At 36.8% G+C, this 17,608-nt stretch overlaps 1 protein-coding gene across 2 annotated transcripts; it reads left to right on the plus strand.

Annotated features, from left to right (window-relative positions):
• The first annotated feature begins 1,648 nt into the window (after positions 1–1,648).
• LOC127437772 (alpha-ketoglutarate-dependent dioxygenase alkB homolog 3-like) lies at positions 1,649–14,864 on the plus strand. 2 transcript variants are annotated; one of them, XM_051692940.1, is made up of 10 exons: positions 1,649–1,740; positions 2,159–2,263; positions 4,881–4,954; positions 5,043–5,077; positions 5,172–5,219; positions 6,953–7,059; positions 8,197–8,285; positions 8,450–8,659; positions 9,185–9,283; positions 14,235–14,864. In XM_051692940.1, the coding sequence occupies exons 2-10, from the start codon at positions 2,188–2,190 to the stop codon at positions 14,337–14,339; spliced, it is 843 nt and encodes a 280-aa protein (XP_051548900.1). In that variant the 5' UTR covers positions 1,649–1,740; positions 2,159–2,187; the 3' UTR covers positions 14,340–14,864. The 2 variants fall into 2 exon arrangements, with proteins under 2 accessions (XP_051548900.1, XP_051548901.1); XM_051692941.1 differs by having other exon boundaries at positions 1,653–1,740; positions 1,976–2,263.
• The last annotated feature ends 2,744 nt before the right edge of the window (positions 14,865–17,608 follow it).

A 17,608-nucleotide genomic window follows, 5' to 3' on the forward strand; every position in this document is an offset into this window, starting at 1 on the left:
GACCATTTTGAAGGCTCAGGAAACCTTTGCAGGCGTTTTGAGTTGATTAGCTGATTGGCATGTCACCATATTCTAATTTTTTGAGATAGTGAATTGGTGGGTTTTTGTTAAATGTGAGCCAAAATCATCACAATTAAAAGAACCAAAGACTTAAACTACTTCAGTCTGTGTGCATTGAATTTATTTAATACACGAGTTTCACAATTTGAGTTGAATTACTGAAATAAATGAACTTTTCCACGACATTCTAATTTATTGAGATGCACCTGTATATATATATATATATATATATATATATATATATATATATATATATATATATATATATATATATATATTTGTAATTTATTATTATTATAAATAATTATTATTATAATAATTAGAGACAACTTAGTTGTGCATGCTGACTGTATATTTATTATAAGAACACAGCCTTTCACAAAGCTTTTGGATGACTGTAAGAGTCTGTATGAAATGCATGAGTTATATGGACTACTTTAATGGTGATTTGAAGGTTATTTATGTCATTATTTGAGCTTGAGAGTAATGTCCATGGCCAACATTTGGTATCGGATTTGGATCAGGCTCGTCGGATCAACACCCGATCCGGGTAAAAACGTCAGTATCGGACCGATACCGATCCAGGTATCGGATCGGTGCCATCCCTAATTAATTCATGCTTTTTATTTTAACAAATACAAATATAATTAGTTTATATGTAATAATTTCAGTCAGTCCCAGTGGCGGACTGGCCATTGGGAGAACCGGTGTGCCGGCCGCGAAATGGGGCTGCATAGGCCGCCACGTTATGCAGAACGCGGCACAAAACGGCGCCACAATATGCGGAAGGGGGCAGCGATATGCAGAAAAGGACAGCACCCCCCCCCCCACCCCTCAACAACTTTTGGGCCAGTTTCTATGTAAAATCCCAGGCCGAATTTTCCTCCCAGTCCGCCCCCAGTCCTTTGTCTCACATCCTTCTCACCCTAACCACCCATATTGTCCTGAGGGAAACATACAAAGCTTGTAAAATACAGAATAAAATTCCATAAAATGCATTTCTCAAGATTGATTGTGACTGACTGATTGATTGATTCACAAATGTAACATTCCCTCCCCTCTAAACTCATCTTTATTCTTACCTGACTTTTTTTTCTTCAGTTACGTAACAACAGATCTCAAGCTAGAACTTTCAAACTGTTTTACATCCTTCCTCAATGTTTTGTCCTCCTAACTTCAGCTTGAAGTTTCACAAGCAGCACTTTAGTCTATCTTAAAGGTGCTGTGATTTTTTATATGATAAGATACAAATGAAATGGGCACAACATCACATTCACACCTGTGACAGTGCTAGTCTCTGTAAACGGTGAAAAAAAAAAAAAAAACTGTAAAGGCTCCTTAATAAAATTTGATTTGATTTGAAATGTTTAAAAAGTAAACTAAATTCAATTAGATACATTTACATTTTAATATAGGTAATCTACCTTGTGCACACTACATAGAGCATACTTGGTGCGGTGCTAAAAACCATACATGCAACACATATTTACATGCATATTAGATACATATAAACATGTTTATATACAACTAGTAATCTAGTGTATCAGCTGTGCATAGGAACACTTTCACTGGTTATTGTAATAACCCGGACAGATTTCTTAGAACACCATGTGGTGTTTATCCAAGATATAAAGCGCTTAGAAGAATGCGATAAATAAATTCTCGCGTCGAAACTAACGTGTAAGTATTATTAAAAATGCTTATGTTTGAGGTAAAGCTAAAAGTGTTGATACAGCCCATTAAAGCGTTAACACTGTGTCCATGTTCTGACAGTTTGCAAATGTAAGTGTAGTAAATGTCATCAGTTTAGTTGCATTAGAAAATACTTGCTTTGCATTTTATAATATGGCCAGGCAGTCCTCCAGTTTTTTTTTTTTTTGGCTGATCTTCTTGCTTGTCTTTTCTTTGTTCTCAGAAACAGCAGCTAACTCATAGCCAAATATCCACTATGAAAAATGAGTTAAATTATGAGTTAGAAATACCTGAAGATGGCAGCAAGATCCTTTAAAGCAGCCATTGTGAGCATTACAAGATATCGTTTTTCTTTCAAAGTCAGTAAAGCCCACCGGCATTTTGTTTTTTGTTTTCTTCTGTTCAGGTAAGTTTTGAACATTTAAAGACTTGATTATGACTGATAAAAGGCAGCGAGCGAGGGTCCAGGGCTCCTGGGCCAAACCTCTTCCCAAACCACAACACCCAACTGGTAGGTAAAGCCTGATCACAATGAACTCTACCTGTGTCATACCGGTACAGCTAAATCTATTTTATACGTCAAAAGGTTTAATCATGGTAAACAGGTTGACAGTAATTTTCATGCAGAAATCCCAAAGGAACTGTTGCCAAACATTCTATTTAAAGGAAAAGTTCACCCAAAATGAAAATTCTCTCATCATGTACTCACTATCATGCCACCTCAGATTTGTATGACTTTCTTTCTTATGCAGAAGATTTTTAGAAGAATATCTCATCTCTGTAGGTCCATACAATGTAAGTGAATGGTGACCAAAATTTGAAGCTCCAAAAAGCACATAAAAGCAGCATAATATGTGTGGGTGAGAAACAGATCAATATTTAAGTCCTTTTGTACAATAAATCTCTACCTTTGACCAACCTCGACCATTAGGTGGTGATATGCACGAAGAATGCAAATCGCCAAAAACTAAAGAAGAATGTGAATGTGAAAGTGGAGATTTATAGTAAAAAAGGACTTAAATATTGATCAGTTTCTCACCTATCATAGTGCTTCTGAAGACATAGATTTAATCCCTGGAGTCGCATGGATTACATTTATGCTGCCTTTATGTCCTTTTTGGAGCTTTAAAGTTCTGGTCACCATTTATTTGCATTGTATGGACCTAAAGAGCTGAGATATTTTTCTAGAAATCTTAATTTGTGTTCTGCAGAAGAAAGAAAGTCATACACATCTGGAAAGCCTGAGGATGAGTAAATGATGAGAGAATTAAAATTTTTGGGTGAACTATTCCTTTACCCTTTTTCTAACCTTCAGAGTTAATGTAAAACTAAATCATGACTGTTTTTGTTGCAAGAAACATTGGCTATTATAAATGGATTTCAATGGAAAAAAATAGCATGCTATTTAAATGTAAAATATTCAATAGAATGGTCTCGACGGTGTATCAGTGTATAGTTTTCTTCGTATGTCAATTTTATTACAAATAGTTAAATGTGTGATTGCTCACTGATGCTTGAGATTAGGGACAAAACGTTTAAAATCTGATCTATTAATTTGAAATGGATATATTTGTAGACAGAGGTCTCAGCTAACAAACCACATAAGGGAACAGGTTTTTATAAAATGCTTTTTTCTGAAAATTAACATTTATTCACTTCATAACTTACATCTAACTGTCATTTGTGTCAACTCCATCAGACACACCAAAAAGCGTGCTATTTTAATTTGATCTAATAATAGTGTTCAGTAAAGGAGTTAAGTGATAAAATACATTCTACATATTTTCTTTTTTCAGTTTTCACACTATTCTGAAAATTCTGATAGAGTTGACAAAATTGAATATTTTTCCATCTTAACCATGTGTTGTATACTGGAGCTGTTTTGTTTGTTTTATTCATCAGTTGAAGCTGTCTCCATAACCTAAACTAAAATGCCAAAATTATTCACAATTCTTAACAGAAATTATCACAATGGGAATGATGGTGTTGACATGTTGAAGCCGTGACTGCAGATACTTAAAAAAAATTATTATTATTTTTTTTTTTTTCCTCTCCCTAATTTGGAATGCCCAATTCCCAATGTGCTTTTAAGTCCTTGTGGTAGCGTAGTGATTCGCCTCAATCTGGGTGGCGGAGGATGAATCCCAGTTGCCTCCACTTCTGAGACCGCCAACCCGCGCATCTTATCACGTGGCTTGTTGAGTGCGTTGCCACGGAGATTTATTACACATAGCGTGTGGAGGCTTCATACCATCCACCGCGGCATCCACTCTCAACTCACCACGCGCCCCACTGAGAACAAACCACATTATAGCGACCAAGAGGAGGTTACCCCATATGACTCTACCCTCCCTAGCAACCGGGCCAATTTGGTTGCTTAGGAAGCCTGGCTGGAGTCACTCAGCATGCCCTGGGATTCGAACTAGCGAACTCCAGGGGTGATAGCCAGCTTATTTTACCACTGAGCAACCCAGGCCCCCCTTAAACATTGTTTGTTTATATATATATATATATATATATATATATATATACACACACACACACACACACACACACACACACACACACACACACACACACACACATCAGACTACGTGTCCTATTGTTGCATCCACCATGAGCAGGAAGTGGGAAAGAGGTACTCTGAGAGTTATAGCTGACCATGACATTGTCTGATTTATTCAGAGTTGATGCAAAGTGAGGACACAACTTTGACAGTTTTTTTATGCTAAATATAATTTAAATTTTACTTTATGTATTGTTTGATATCGTACAGATCCCTACCTTTCATTTGATATTTATATTTAGGAATTTGTTAAATTTTTTTAACACTTTGTTCGGCAGTTTAAGATCGTGACCTCTTGCTGAGGACAGGTTAAGTTACATGTGCTTCCAAGTATAGAGCATGCATTAAAATTTTTTTAATGAAATTATTTTAAAAATAAGTAATGAATGCCCTGAGTATATACGTTTCCTTTAGATGAAATTTTCCAGTATTTTTATTATGAATTTCTTCATTTTTAACGTAAAGATGACTTTTGTAAGACATGTTTTGTCCCTCATCTCAAGAATCAGTGTTCTAAATGACTTTATTGAGAGCTTTTAATTAAGGCCGTAATGTGTTTTAGCTCAAGATGTCCAATCGGAACCAGGGTCATGGAAGGCAGGACCACAATCATTTGAGTTCCATCAGCCAGCTAATGTAAGAGCCGTTTTGGAGCTTTTGTAAGTAGTTTGCTGAGGCAGTGGTGAAATCTGAGTATCTCTGATTTATTCTATCTTTATTTTAGCCTATCAGAGTGATACCTGCAGAGAAAGTGATCGAGTGAGTGACTCAGTCCACAGCACATCAAGCAATAAAACCTTTTGATTGACACAAAATGTATATCCAATCTACGTTTTATTTGTCTCTCTCTCAGAAAGGCTGGTGAATATGACATTAGTCAAGGTCCTTCTGGAGTGTCACGGTGAGAAAACTTTAAACTTTGAGCTGTGCCTTATAGGGTTTAAATTCCCCAAATGACCCAATTTATGGAAGTGCTTATGGAAGGCTGTATGCAATTAGACTGGCAGGTTTACTCCCTTGTCTCCCCAGTCAACCCTGAACATTTATGTAAACTTATGAAGTCACATTAACATATGACTGCCCACATTCATACATCAACACCTTTTCAGTATAAAGTATCAACTTGTCATCCTGATACATGACAGCATGAAAAATGGCAGTACACCAAGGTTAGCCAATCATAAGAAATTAAAATTTATGCATTTTGTTCTTTTTAGGCCTTTGTTTCTTCTATGTAGGCCTAGAGATGTGCTTATATCAGCTGAAAGTCAGTTTTTACATGTGTAGAGTTTAAAGATATATATATATATATATATATATATATATATATATATATATATATATATATATAATATACATTTTAAATATCGTTCAATAATTTAATATAATTGTAGGAATGCCAGCTGAAGGAAGCACAAGTTTAATCACTCTGAAAATATTCTGAGATCATATTAAATATTATAAGATAGTAATGTATTAAAGGGATAGTTCACCCAAAAATGGAAATTCTCTCATATTTCTTTCTTCTGCAGAACACAAATTCTAACGATTTTTAGAAGGAGAATTTTTTAGAATTAAGGCAGCATAAGGTTATGTGCTTTTTAGAACTTCTGATTTCTGGACTTAAATATTGATCTGTTTCTCACCCACACCTATCATATCGCTTCAGAAGATACGGATTAAATCACTGGAGTCTTACTGATTACTTTTATGTGCTTTTTGGAGCTTCAAAGTTCTTGTCACCATTCACTTGCATTGTATGGACCTACAGAGCTGAAATATTATTAAAAAAAATCCTCATTTGTGTTTTGCAGAAGAAAGAGTCATACACATATGGGATGGCATGAGGGAGAGTAAATGATGAGAGAATTTTCATTTTTGGGTGAACTATCCCTTTAACTAATGCTATAATTTACAATCGTTAGAAATTAACATTAACAAGGATTAAGAATTGCCATAAAATATTGCTCATTGTTAGTTCATGTTAAATGTTCCATTAACTAATGTTAACATATACAACCTTATTATAAAGTACCACTGAATTTTAGTTATTCCAAAAAAAAAAAAAAATAATAATTTTTGGCCCAGTGCTTCCAGAATTTTCGATTATGGCCAAAACATTTCATTTTAGTGCATCGTTAATTTTTTTAAGAATCAGAGGGATGGGCAGTGGAAGATGGTGATGTGGTCACTTTCTACAAAAGTGTAAAATATGGTCCCTTGTTTTTATCCTCAACACTAACAGCATTGATTTAAGCATAGCTCTCATAAGATTTGCTGTCTTTACCTCCTCATGGTCGCTATAATGTGGTTCTCGCTCTCGGTGAGGCGCGTAGTGAGTTGTGCATGGATGCTGCTGAGAATAGCGTGAAGCCTCCACACACGCTATGTCTCCGTGGTAACGCGCTCTACAAGCCACGTGAAAAAGATGCGTGGATTGACGGTCTCAGACACTGAGGCGACTGAGATTCGTCCTCCGCCATCCGGATTGTGGCGAGTCACTATGCCACCATGAGGGCTTAGAGTGCATTGGGAATTGGACATGCCAAATTGGGAAAAAAAAATATATATATATATATATATATATATATATTATTTACTATCTTTAACTGTGATTACTGTTACTCTGTCCAGACTGCGGCTCATACCTGGGTTCCTGCAGCAAGAGGAGGCGGACTGGATGTTTAGCAAGCTTCTCGCTGAACTGCCCTGGTCACAAAAGACCAATTACAGGATGATGGGTGAGTGGTATATTTGGTCACTGTAAGTTGGGGGAAATATGAAAAAGATATTATCCTCTTGTTGTCCATGATCAATATAAAAGATTCAATATAAAATGAGGCACAAGGTCAGAACCGTTGTCCAGTGGTACCACATGAGTATACATTGAGCTGTGGTGCTCATGCAGGAGAAACAGGTTTGAATCCGGCCCAAGGCCAAAAAACAGAGGCGAATGAAGCAAGCGTGTGTTCATACCTGTGTCTATCTTTGTTTGTGGATCTGTGCACGTACATCATGCACACATATGATGTTTGTGTCTGTCTGTCACAATGCTCACAGAGTGCTCTTTTCATGGTGACTCACACTTTCCAGTCCTTCTTCATCTCTGAATTGGCAGTGCTACCACAGCCTCCAGCTCCCTCATCTGTTTACCTTTTCCAGAACTGACATCATTTGAAAAATTCCCAAAAGTACCAAATGTTTAAACATTTGCTTTGGACCAGAAGTAGCCCACGTTTGACTGTGACTAATCATGGCACATTTTGGCAAATATCTTCTGGTTCCACAACTCGCCGAGTTGCGTTTTATACCTTATTTGGTCCACAGAAGATAAATGTTTTCTTTTCCAAGCTCTTATCTTTATATCTTGGTGCCTTGTGTGTAACTGTGTCCTTTATAGTGTAGCTTTCTGTTAGCATTTGGGTTTTCAAGAGAGAGTCTTCTGCAATATTATTGCATGCACAAAATACAATGCGGCTCGTTTGTAACCACAGATTTGGTTTCGTAAATGCATACGTGTCTATTATTAGTCTACGTGTCTATTATTAGTGTTGCTTGCTTATTATTGCTTATATTTTGGGTTTGTAATAGATTGTTCTAAACCGTATCTACCGTTCTAAAAGTATTCAAAATTTAAATACCCAAGAGTAATATCTGGCGACATGCTAAAAACACTCTGAAATCCTTTGAAACCACATAGCAATGCCCCGGCAACCACCCACGACACCTTAGTATTATGGTGGTGAGATTTGCATCAGCAAGTACCACTCACATTTTCCTAGGAATTTTTTTATTTTTATTATTATTTTTTTTATATACAGTATTAAGAGAAACAACATGCTGAATATACTTCATATTCAAGGTGATTTACATTTCAGGTGATGCATATGAGGAACCCAGACTCACCTGTTGGTATGGAGAGCTGCCTTATACATATTCACGCTCCACTATGGATGCCAACCCTGAGGTGCATCTAATCACTTACTATATGTTACTTCAGTTCATTTTATCTCATGTTTTCATTTTAGCAAGTAATGCATATTACCAGCATACAAATGGAGTCAAAAATGTCATTTCTGGTCAGTGTGTTAAATGCGTTAAATCTCTGTCAATATTTCTCTTATGTTACAGTGGCATCCAGTTCTCACCACACTGCGTCGGGCCATTGAGCAGAAGAGCGGCCACACTTTTAACTCATTACTGTGTAACCTGTACCGGGATGGGAAAGACAGCATTGGTTGGCACAGTGACAATGAGCCTTCATTAGGACCCCAGCCCACTATCGCCTCTCTCAGTCTGGGGGACACGAGAGTGTTCAGTCTTCGTAAGCAGCCGCTTCCTGTGAGTCTGCAAAGTAGCTGTTTTTAACTTCCACAGCTGTGCTAATCTTTAGATTAAAAAGGGCATCAAGGTGTTGTAAAAATGCATTCCTAGTGTCTTAAAGGGATCTGTATGCTAAATTTTGTATTATTTTATTTCCCAGAAATCCACTTATAATATTAGTGAAGTTTTTTTTTGGATCAAAACCTGTCATAATTTAGTTTCACATGAAAGTTTTCCACCCTTTCTTTGGATCTTAGAATTTAATAGACTGTTTATTTTGTTACTGTACTTTTAAGACTTCTATATGTAAATTACCTTTGTTATGATTGGCTGACTTCTGCGTTGTGATTATGTTTCCATCATATATCCACTTTTAAGTTTAAATATAAAATGTTTTTGTGATGCATTCTTTAAGGTTGTTTTTCAGACAACCTTAGAGTGTGCAATGTTGTGTCTGTGTTTTGTGACTGTATGTAGAATACAAGCCTATGTGTGGGATGTTACTTCAGTCTGATGTGATCGTAGAGTGTGTATATGTTCCAGGAGGACAAAGGCAACTACACCTATGTAGAGCATCTGCGAATCCCACTGACCCATGGGACGCTCCTGCTTATGGAAGGCTGCACACAGGCAGACTGGCAGGTAAATGAGCTGTTGCGTAATTTTTAAGTGCTCTTAAAGGAATAGTTCACCCAAAATTGAAAATTCTCTCATCATTTACTTACCCTCATGCCATTCCAAATGTGTATGACTATCTTTCTTCTGCTGAACACAAATGAAGCTTTTTAGAAGAATATTTCAGCTTTGTGGATCCTCACAATGCAAGTGAATGGTGTTCAAAACTCAGAAGGTCCAAAAAGCACAAACACAGCATAAAAGTAATCCAAGTAACTCCAATTTTTAAATTCATGTCTTCTGAAGCGATATAATAGGGGTGGGTGAGAAACATATTAATATTTAAGTCCTTTTTTTACTGTCATTCTACACTTTCACTTCCACATTCTGGTGTGTGGAAGTGACTTTCACATTCTGCCACCAACTGGGTTGGGCTGGACAAAGGTGGAGATTTACAGCAAAAAAAAAGGACTTAAATAATGATCTGTTTCTCACCCACAACTGTCATATCACTTCTGAAGACATTGATTTAACCACTGGAGTCGTATGGATTACTTTTATGCTGCCTTTATGTCCTTTTTTTTACCTTCTTAGTTCTGGTCACCATTCACTTGCATTGTATGGACCTACAGAGCTGAAATAGTTTTCTAAAAATCTGCATTTGTGTTCAGCAGAAGAAAGAAAGTCATACACATCTGGGGTGGCATGAGGGTGAGTAAATGATGAAAGAATTTTCATTTTGGGGTGAACTATCCCTTCAAGTTGACCGTTAATAACAATGTTGATAGGTCAAAAATGCCATAAATTATGTGGAGGGTGGAAGTTTCTTTTTGTTTTGGCTATCATTCTAGCTACAGTGTGTTCTGGAAATGTGACCACACTTGTTTGGGATGATCTGGAACAGTCACGCAGTTTGCTTTTTGAGTGAGGACACTCTTTTGGCTGATGTTTTTAATAGTGTGAGGAGGGAAAGTGAAATGTTTCTTCAAAACATGCTGAACTTCACATTGTTTCTTAGGAAGACTTCAAATGGACAAATGTTCTAAAGTAGTCTTCAGAAATGACTGAAAACATTACCAAAGGCACAGCAATGCAAAAAATATTTTTATAAAAACAATATTTTTGTCTTGTTTTCCAGTAGACAAGTAAATTGTTTAAAATATAAGACTTGTTTTCGGAGAATATATGGAATTTAGTTTTAGAAGTTTATTTTGCTTAGCCCATTGGCAAATAGTTTTTTTCTTCTTTAAAGTATAATAAAAAATTAGTGAGGTTTATGCTTAAAACAAAAAATACACTTTCTTCAAGATATAGGGCTTTATTTTGATGAGTGTGCAAAGTGTGTAGCACTAGACTCGATGGCAGTGTGCTACAACTTTTCCCATTTTCGTGCAAGTGCTAATTCTAAGTACAATTGTCGTGAGAGCGCAAAGCGCAAGTGAGCGTGGATGGGAGTGTTTGCGCTATTTGTGGAAGTATGCACGCAAACTGTGGGTGTATTGTATGTTAATGAAATGTGCTATTTTCCTGAGAAGTAGGTCATTGTGCTAAGAAGTTTCAAAAGCAGGTCTGTGTTCAGCACAATGGCTAAATTCAGTTCCTGCATTTGCAGTTTGGAGATTCCACCAGCAGGTGGTAATAAAGTTCATGTCCAAACTCTGAAAATATAGTGGGACATCAAATTATGTACCATCAATATTATGTAATATTTTTTTATGAAACACAAATGTATTAGATTTGTGTTAAACTATCTATAGGTCATGGTTATTTTTCAATATTATTATTATTATGTTTATATTTAAAATTGTATTTGTTATAATTCGTATTGGTATTTTTTTTTTTTTTTTCAACTGTTGTCATAGGGTGCTTCTCATTTCTTAAATTGTGTATCCTCGTTTCCTTTCCTAGCTTCCTTTCCTCGTTTCCTTGGTCCACCCTCTTTGGAAACAAGGAAAGGATGGAAGGAAAGGAAACGAGGACAGAAGAATCAAAGCAAGACAGATTTGTAAAATGAAATGTCCTTCTCACTCAAGCGTGACTTCAGAGCACGTTTTTGTGCAGCTGCAGTACCTCAACGCGCTTGCCTTTATGTCATTGAAACTTTATTTATTAATATATTCATAATAAATCCAAATAATTCAAGATGTACTGTTGAACTATGTGACAATTATGGTTTATTTAAACTGTGAAGGTGAAATTTGAATTAAAACTATTGTACCAGATGTGAAAGGGATGAGAATTTATGTGTTCATATTTATGAATTCAAGTGCTTCGACAAAAAAGTCTTCAGCAAATGATGCACCGGTGCTTCCTCGCTCAAGTGTCCTCAATAAGCTTCCTCCTTCCTCGATCTTTGCCTCCTCGCGGTGCATTTAGAGAATTGATATGTCCTTCATGATGGCGGACTTTGATCGGATTCCAGTTCACGGGCTCAAGGATGGAGCAGCGAGGAAATGAGGATGCACAATTTAGGAAATGAGAAGCACCCATAGAGTGATCTTAAATTCACTGCAAAAAGGGCCGATGGAAGAAGTTGGAGAGTGTAATATGTTTGGATATGGTATGATTATTTTTTTTATTATATTTTGGTTTCCGTTGAAGATTAATTTGAATTTAGAAATATTTTTGGTTGAATTAAAAGGCGCATAGAAATGCACTGTCATAGAAATGCATTACATACATTCAACAAGGATGCAGTAAATGCACAAGAACTTAAGTCCATATTTCTGTTCTTGTAATTCAGTGTACGTAGTCCCTTTTTACTTCCAGCATCTTATAAATGTGCTGTTTTTGTTTATATCGCTAGTGCTTGAAATGGAATGGACTATATAAGAGGATGTAGATGGTGTAAAAACCGGAGAAGAACCTCAGAATTAAATTGCACTTGACCCAGCCCATTAGAGCTTTGCGCGTTTCGCCAAACCCACTTGTGCCTAGACTCAGCGCATGCTTGCATGAAAAAAAGCAAACTTTATGGCCATGCCCACTGACTTAGCTCGGATGACTAAAAGCATTGCGCTGTGCTTAGTGCTAGTGCTCTTAAAATAGGCCACATATTCTCTGAAAACAAGTCTTGTTATTCCACGCAATTCTGCTTAGCAAGTCAACGTGTCTTTTTTTTTTTTTCTTTTTTCTTTTTTTTTTTAGGATGTTTAGATATCTTTATTAAAAAACAAGACAAAACTACTGATTTAGCTACAAATGGCTGTTTTTTTATTTTATTTATTTAGGTTAGCAAATTGGACAGATATGATCTTGTTTTCCCCCCTAATTTAATGTCAAATCCTGCTGGAGGTTATTTTTGTCCTGTTGAAGAGTTGCTTTTGGATTCCGGCTCCCAAGTCAAACCGCAGGCCTTTGGTTAGGCACAAAGAACAGTGAAAGGTCAAGAATATTTTATGGCGACAACTGAAAACTGTTTGAAAAAGGTCACTCACAAATTGTGCCAAAAAGCTTTCAGAGGCTCTTATTAGGTAGACGTAACTCGCATTGATCTGTCAAAATAAAACTAACTAAGGCCACATGTATGACTGGTTGGACTTGCCTTAAAAAGTGTGCAAAATAAAGGATTTGAGGGCTGTTGCATAACTATCAAAGAGTTGTTCTAAACATCTGGGTCAAAAATATAGCTCTGAACACCAAATCCCCAGAGGAATCATATATTATACAACAGTTGAATGGTTGAAAAACATTCAAACTGTGCATTTATTTATGATGGCGTCACATTATTATTATTATTATTTTGTGGTATCATTCTACTGACTACCTGGAGTACAGCTAGCCAGGTCACAGCAATAGATCCTTTTAGATGCTTTGAGTTACGTTTTTGTAAAATGAAAAATTCATTTTCATTATGACAAAATCACAAATTACAGCATAGCTATAATAATATCATCACTGGACTTGTATTTGCAACCAAATCACAGTTGTGACTGTTATTTGTGATAACAAGACACTCATTCTTATGTTCGATTGCTTAAGGAATATTCCGGGTTCAATACAAGTTCAGCTGAGTCGACAGCATTTGTGGCATAATATTAATTACCACAAAAATGAATTTTGTCTTGCCTTTTTCTTTAAAAAAAAAAAAAAAAGCACAAATCTGGGATACAGTGAGGCAATGGGGGCCAATCCGTAAACAATAAAATACTGTTTCATAAGTATAGCCACAAGACATAAACAATATGCATGTAAACATGATTTTAGTGTGATAAAATCACTTACTAACCTTTTCTGTGTTGTTATAACCAATTTTACAACTTCATTGCCATGACAATTTTATGTCAACAAACCCTAAAACTCTAAAATGACTGTGAAAATGACAATTTTGCTTTCAGCTCAAATAATACATGATTTTTAACAGAAAAATTAATGTAAGTGCTTTTATAAAATTATAAGCTTCATATTTCTGTCTTTTAACCCCTCCAAAAATTGGCCCCATTCACTTCCATTGTAAGTGCCTCACTGTAACCTGGATTTGAAATACATTTTTGTGGTAATTAACATTATGCCACAAATGCTGTCGATTGATCTTAACTTGTATTGAACCAGAAATATTCCTTTAATTTAGCTGTTGTATTAAGTTTTGAGTTTGAATACTTAAAGCCTCTGCTAGCTTCATAGTTAAATGCTTTTGACCAGCTGCAAAAACACAACTTGATTGGATATTACAAAGCAATAAAAAACGATTGCAATAATATTGTATGTTTTATGCAGATAGTTTTAATGCTGGTGTCAAATGATCACAGGCAGGATGTGCATTAGATGCTCAGTACATTAGTTGGGAGCCAATGAAACTAGGTGACTGAGTTGACAAGCTGAAGACTGAACCCAGAAGCCATTCATAATCACAGAAGGGACCTCCATGAAGTTGTGCATGGAGTCTCACCTTATTCCATCTTAAACTAATCAGATGACTACGTTATATGGTAAGTGCAACTTTTCACGTTATTAATGTTTATTTTTATTTTTTTAATAGCACCAGGTGGCAAAGGAATACCATGACCGCGGGCCTCGAATAAACCTCACCTTCCGCACCATATACCCAGAGCCAGAGCATATCGGTAGGAAATCATTCAGATGATCGCTGAAAGGTGAGACGCCAAGCTGCAGAAGAGATGGTCAATGAGGACAAAAGGTTGAGGTCTGTCTCATATTCACAGAACATCAACAAGAGAAGAGGACCTTAAAGATCTGCACTAATATATATGGCTGTATTGTTGAATGTAATTATGGTTTAATTATTAAATTTAAGGAGTAGAGATTCTCTTTTCAGTTCAAGATCCTAAACAATGATAAATGTATCTGGTTCTATTGATACTGTTGTATTTTTGTTTACATAAATTACTATTTTCTCACCAAGCAATTGTTCACAATATAGTTTTTGTTATAAAAAATAAATATATATATATATATATATATATATATATATATTACTGGTTTACAATGTTTGTGGAATATACGTCAAATAAATGTTTAAAAGTGCCAAGTAGCCCATATTTCAGTTATAGCCCCCAAAGGGACTTTTTACAGGTAAATTGCTGTTGAAATATTGTATGTTCTGCAATTTCTTAATTACATCTTGTGGGTCAATAAATCTGAATTTGTTCAGTTTAGTTGTGGTGAGAAAATGACTACAGCAAACAAAACATCTTTGTATTATCAGCATATGCTTGATATTTTCAGATATCACAACTTTCAATCAAAATCTCCTTGCCAAAATGACTCACAAATGCCCTTTTGCATGCACACCAGCACTGGCTAATTTTGAAAATGTTTTTCAGCTATCCTCCTTTTATCTGAACGTGGAAGTGTTCCACAATTTGACTGTTTTCAATTTCGGTCTCCAGTGTTTTCACTCGCATCGGCGTAAATTCTTAGCGGATTCAATAATGTTTAAGGTATTATATTTGGAAAAATGGTCAAAAAAACATGCCGATACTTCACAGAGTTGAGATTTATTTTAAAAACAGTGCCTCACCTGAGTGTGTATGACATGAAGCGATGGTCCGAATTTAGTTACGTTGATATCATTAATTATTCTGAGTTGTTATGACAGCCAGCATCTGCACAAGTTGAGCCTGAAATTCATTTTTACTCCAGGTAACACATAAATGGTTGTTGTTCTCCATTTTTGCAGAGGATCGCTCATTTTTGCAGTTTTTTTTAGTGGCATCTCGAGACCAGAAATAGAAAACTGGCAATTCGAACCACCATGGCACCGCCCAGTGGTTGATCAGGAAAAATGTGGATAGACCATTTCAAAGACTGGTCTCAAGTGACATAATTGTTCCATGAACATTTCCTGCTCGTCAAAACAGAGTCTATTTAGCAGAGATGGGCCACTTCTATTAAAATTAATGGGAGAAATTGGAACGCCCAATAGCAGCCAAAGGTCAACCCGCCTTACAGGTAAAATAGCCAGTCACCTTTTAGATACAGAAATCGCCTGTCAATCAACTCAAGCACGCGCATTAGCTATACAAGATGGCATAATTGCGTTTTTAGCGTGATTTGAGGTACAGAAACACAATTTATTATACCAGTTGCGACAGAACGACACGCCCTTCCTGTGGAGCATTTTCGCCCCAACTCGCATGATCCCAGTGAAGAGCCTCATCACCGCTGCCTTTAAACACAGGTCCAGGAATATAGCGGGGAGGGTCTGGTGCGAGTTAGGTGCGTCGCCGGACCCGAACCCCAGAAACCTGGCGTGAGTTGGAGCACGTGTCGCGGGCAACAGGCCAGGATGCTGGGCCGCTATTCCCCTTAAGTGCCGAGGCCAAGGAAAGCCGGACCGCTCAAGTGAAGCTGCACAGTGTTATCAGATTTTAATGCTTATTTGTGTTCTTTTATCATAATCTTGACCAACCATTTTGGAGATTTCGGTCTTTCCGATTCAAGTAGATAGGAGCTACACTTTCATGCTGCTTGTTTACATAGAACAATAGCTGACAAAACTGCTTAAGAACGTTCCAAAAACGGCCGCCAAGTGGACGACTTACCTTGAAAAAGAGACTTTGTTGAAAGGATCCGGAAATACATCTGGACTGTTCTGATTCCTTTGTTTTTGTTTACATTCTTCAAATGGTCTATATGATTATCAACACTGTATGGTTTACTTTATCTTAAAGGTGCACTTAGCGTTTCCTGAGAAACACTGTTGGTATTCGAACTCAACTGCCAAAATCAAACACACCCCTCTCTTCATGGCTTCTTTGGAAGCTCCGCCCCCCCATCTTCTGCATCCGTCTTCTGGCCTTTTACCTCTCGGAGGTCTCTCCACCGCTGAAAAGCCTCGCCGATGTTGACGTGGCTCCCAGCCCTCGACTTATCATAATCCTTCTTTTTTAGTTTATATTCATCTGACCTTTTTTCCCCTTGGTCTGTTTCTCAGCCATTTGTCCTCGGAGTTTAGAAAGTTCTTATCAGCCAGATTTACCATCGCTCTTCTAATGAATTTCCCTCTCACTCTGCCCCCACCCCCATCCTGTGCACGCTCAAGAACCACCCCCTGTTGCTGATTGGCTGGAGTAGTGTTGTGTGGATCGGTCCGATCCACTTTGTTTTTGTCCCATTTACAGAGTGAGGGCTGTGTACAAATACTAGATTTTTTTTCAGCCCACCCACTGAACGGACAGCTTGCAGACTGTGAGGAGATATTTGCAGAATTTGACAAAAAGTGTATTGGAGTAGAATTACTGAGTGCACTTTTAAAGGGCTGCCAACTCTTTTGAAGACTGTCTAGTATTTAAAACTTGTAGCAGTTTTTACCCACAGTCTGTTTTCACTTTCAGACAGTTGGTAAACTACACACTTGATTTCTAGCCTTTTTCTTGTTATTGGTGAGTCATGGTTGAGTCCATATGTGGTTGGCTGAATGGCTGTCTCTGGGTCCACACATTTCACCAGCAACCTCGTGAGACGATTCCATAAGGACGATGTTAACTTTCCACATGCTTTAGTGACAGTTGAGCAATCATTAGCAATCATTTGAGATAAAATTCCCTTTAAATTCAAAGGATAATTATACTGAATATGTAGTGCTGTTTCGAGAGAGAATTCAGAGAATTCATGGATATCTTAAGTATGTTGTTAAAGTATTACAAATTCATTTCCTTTAGTTCAAGGCTCAAATTGTCCAAAATGGGAAATGACTGTTATGTCACTCTTTTAGTGTAAATACCCCTAAATATGGGAAGTACAGCATCAGAGCACTGTCAGATGAAATCAGCCATTTGGCAGACATCTCAAAGGCAAACTTATAGCCAGAGAACTTTATCAAAATGTTTAGAAACTGCAGACCATATATCTCACACCATTGCTTGAGTCTTCCAGTAATTTGTTGAAGCA

This window comes from Myxocyprinus asiaticus, chromosome 48 (assembly GCF_019703515.2).
Source record: "Myxocyprinus asiaticus isolate MX2 ecotype Aquarium Trade chromosome 48, UBuf_Myxa_2, whole genome shotgun sequence".
Taxonomy (NCBI): domain Eukaryota; kingdom Metazoa; phylum Chordata; class Actinopteri; order Cypriniformes; family Catostomidae; genus Myxocyprinus; species Myxocyprinus asiaticus.